The 4,036-nt window shown below is 40.7% G+C and overlaps 1 protein-coding gene across 1 annotated transcript; it reads right to left on the bottom strand.

The window, feature by feature from the left end:
* Nucleotides 1-2,017: 2,017 nt before the first annotated feature.
* LOC144295462 (olfactory receptor 52M1-like) lies at nt 2,018-2,971 on the bottom strand. The gene has a single exon (XM_077867860.1). It carries the CDS (start codon nt 2,969-2,971, stop codon nt 2,018-2,020), a length of 954 nt encoding a protein of 317 aa, XP_077723986.1.
* Nucleotides 2,972-4,036: the final 1,065 nt, after the last annotated feature.

Below are 4,036 nucleotides of genomic sequence, written 5' to 3'. Positions count from 1 at the left end.
TTCCTCAAAGAGTTAAAAATAGCTACCCTATGAGCCAGCAATTGCACTACTGGGGATTTATCACAAAGATACAGATGCAGTGAAACGGCAGGACACCTGCACCCCAGTGTTTATGGTAGCAATGTCGACAGTAGCCAAACTGTGGAAGGAGCCTTGTTGTCTATTGAAAGATGAATGGATAAAGCAGATGTGGTCTATGTATAGAATGGAATACAGCCATTAGAGGAAGCCATTAGTAATGGCATTAGAAACAACAAATACCTACCATTTGCTTCAATGTGGTTAGAACTGGAGGATATTATGCTGAGTGAAATAAGTCAATCTGAGAAGGACAAACATTATATGGTTTCAATAATACGGGGAGTGTAAAAAATAGCAAAAGAGAATAAAAGGGAAAGGAGAGAAAATGAGTGGGAAATATCATAGAGGGTGACAGAACATGAGAGACTCCTAACTCTGAGAAACGAACAAGGGGTGGTGGAAGGGGAGGTGGCCAGAGGGATGGGTGACTGGGTGATGGGCACTGAGGGGGGCACTTAACGGGATGAGCACTGGGTGTTACATGTTGGCAAAGCGAACTCCAAAAAAAAAAATACACAAAAATTTTAAAAAGAACAATGATACTTGCGTGAATGAGAGATGAGACTCCTAACTCTGGGAAACGAACTAGGGGTGGTGGAAGGGGAGGTGGGTGGGAGGTGGGGATGACTGGGTGATGGGCACTGAGGGGGGCACTTGATGGGATGAGCACTGGGTGTTATTCTATATGTTGGCAAATTGAACACCAATAAAAAATAATTTTATATATAAAAAAAAAGAACTTTAACTCCTATGGGCAGGAAGGTTCCAATCCAAGTCCTATTAGATAAAGATTTCTCACATTCATGTTGCCTTCATCCTCAATGAAAGTCTATCCTGGGGCAAGCCAAAAACTTTGGAAAGCTTGCCAATGCAGTTGAATTTTGCCAAATCTTTGCTAACAATTTGTAAATTGTCTTTAAGAAGGTGTTAGAGTATAATTGTCTTTTACAAATTGTGCAAAACATTATCCATAGAGAATCTAGAAATCTTTTATCAAAAATATCAAAGAAAGGGGCAGCCCTGGTGGCTCAGTGGTTTAGTGCCGCCTGCAGCCCAGGGTGTGATCCTGGAGTTCCAGGATCGAGTCCCACGTCGGGCTCTCTGCATGGAGCCTGCTTCTCCCTCTGTCTGTGTCTCTCTGTCTCTCTCTCTCTCTGTCTCTATGAGTAAATAAATAAAATCTTAAAAAAATAAAAAAAAAATCAAACAAAGATGAATGGATAAAGATGTGGCATAAAAAAGATATGGCATATACATATTATATATTTTATTATATATATATATATAATGGAATATTATTCAGCCATCAGAAAGGATGAATACTTACCATGTACATCAACATGGATGGAACTGGAGGGTATTATGCTGATTGAAATAAGTCAGTTGCAGAAAGACAATTATCATATGGTTTCACTCACATGTGGAACATAAGAAATGGTAAAAGGGACTATAAGGGAAAGGAGGGAATCTGAGTGGGGAAGTTAGAGAGGAAGACAAATTGTGAGACACTCCTAACTCTGGGAAACAAAGGGTTGCAGGAGAGGAGGTAGATGGGGGGTGTGGTAACTGGGTGACAGGCACTGCCAAAGGCACATGATGAGAGGAGGACTGGATGTTATATGTTGGCAAATTGAATTTAAATGATATTAAAATAATATCAATCCTATTTCTGTGGTCTTCTCTGGTCTTGCATTAATTTTGTGTCAAATGTGAAAAAGGGATACTGTATAAAAACTCATATTGATTTCCCCATTCAGAAATTCTGCTCTCTACTTTGAGAAAATCCACAGTGAAGTGGAATATAATCTAGCATTCTTCTTAGACCTTTATCGCCATACCTCAGGTAAGAAAGACCTAGTTGCATGAGTGTCACTGCATAGGCTTCTCCAGTGTTTTTCTACCATCACTATCTGTATGCCCCACAGATGCAGAACAGTCACTTGGGTTGAGACCCTGCCTTAAGAATGTAGAGAAGTCTCTCTCGAATCTGTTTGGTACGGACAGCATAGACAACTGGGTTGAGAATGGGTGGAATGAGGAGGTAAAAGTTGGCCAAAAGGATATGGATATGAGGAGGCACATGATGGCCAAAGCGGTGAGTGAGAGAAGAAACAGCAATGGGGATATAGAAGACAAGAATGGCACAAATGTGAGAACTACATGTCCCTAGAGTTTTAAGCCTGGCCTCTGGGGTGGCCAACCCCATTACAGCCCTGAAAATCATCACATATGAGGCAGTGATAGCTAATGAATCTAGGATCAATACCAGGAAGCCAATTCCCATTCCATACAAGTTGTTGACTGTTGTGTCACCACATGCTAAGGTAACTATGGCCATGTGCTCACAATAGGAATGGGCAATGATTTGGGTCCGGTAATGAGGCAGCCTCAGGCGAATCATCAGAGGCAGAGGCCCAATGTAGAGTACTCCACGGAAGAGGGCAGCCAAGCCCAAACGACCCACTGCTGCATGAGTGAGCACCAAGGTGTGGCGTAATGGGTCACATATGGCCACATAGCGATCAAAAGCCATGGCAAGGAAGATTCCTGACTCAACAGTGGCAAAGCAGTGGATGAAGAACATCTGAGCCAAGCAGGCATCCAGGTCAATGTTGTGGGCACCAAACCAGAAGATGGCTAGTAGTTTGGGCATGGTAGACGTTGAAAGGACCAAGTCAATGACAGCCAACATGCACAGGAAGAAGTACATGGGTTGGTGCAGGCTGCGTTCCACCTTTATCACTGCCAGGATAGTCACATTCCCCACTATAGCCATCAGGTACATAGAGCTGAAGGGGATGGAGAGCCAGATGTGCAGGGATTGCAGCCCTGGAATACCAGTAAGCCAGAAAGAACTAGGCACCAAACAGGCATTATTAGACATGAACATGTTTCAGGCAGTGGAGTATCCAGGAGATAGGAGCTCTTGGATTTTTGCTCTTATGAGAGGTATTGTTTCTGGAAACTGTAGACTACTAGATTCTTATTTTCATCCTGTGCAACTGGTGGAACCTATAATAAAAAAGTCTCAAAGTCTGCTTGACATATTACAGATTTTATTAAACTATGCATGAAAACACTCATTGCTACATGTAGAAACAGGCATGCTCATGACTTCTAATGCTAAAATACCCTACTCCACCCTAGAGGTCTCCAACTTCTTTATCACTTTTCAGTATTTTTGCTTTGGGAAACACTTCTTAAAGGAAATGGAAACTACAGAAAAGTTCTATGTGCAATGATTAAATGTAAACTCATGTAGTGTGTTTAGCTCAATGCATATGTACTTTGTATAAATAGCAACATTAATAACATCAATAATACTGATTTCCTATTTGCAATTACTGATTTTATTTTTTTAAAAAAGATTTGAGAGAGAGTATGCAAGAGTGGGGAGACAGGGGTGAGGTAGAGGGAGAGACATCTCCAGCAGACTGCCTGCTCACCATGGAGCCTGACTCAGGGCTTGAGGTCATGACCCTGAGATCATAACCTGAGCAGAAATCAAGAGTCAGATGCTTAACTAACTTAGCTACCCAGGTGTCCCTAAAATTGATTTTATAATGAAAAATTGGAAGTTATGTGTGTTCAAAATAAAGCATTGTTTAAGTTGTAGGACATCCAATGAGTTAGAATTATGTTTATAATATTTTTAGATCTATGTATTTACCTGGGGAAATGTATACATCATGCTACAGTAAATGAGGGGATAGCAGGGGGCAGATTAAACTATGATAGAATTTCATTAAAATACAGGTATGTGTCATAGTTGTAAAAACCCCTTTTTAATTTTCTTTCTGTATTTATGTATATTCTGGCTTTTAAAGTGGACAAGGACTTTAAAAGTAGTCTTAAAACTATTAAAGCCCAAAGACAGAGTGACTATTTACCAAGGAAAATATATCCGTGAGGTACAATTTCTTTTTCTCTGGATTAGTCAGATTGCCAAATCTAA

The sequence above is a fragment of the Canis aureus genome, chromosome 23 (genome assembly GCF_053574225.1).
Source record: "Canis aureus isolate CA01 chromosome 23, VMU_Caureus_v.1.0, whole genome shotgun sequence".
Taxonomy (NCBI): domain Eukaryota; kingdom Metazoa; phylum Chordata; class Mammalia; order Carnivora; family Canidae; genus Canis; species Canis aureus.
The sequence above is the reverse complement of the archived record's forward strand: the minus strand, read 5'-3'. Positions and strand labels throughout refer to the sequence as shown.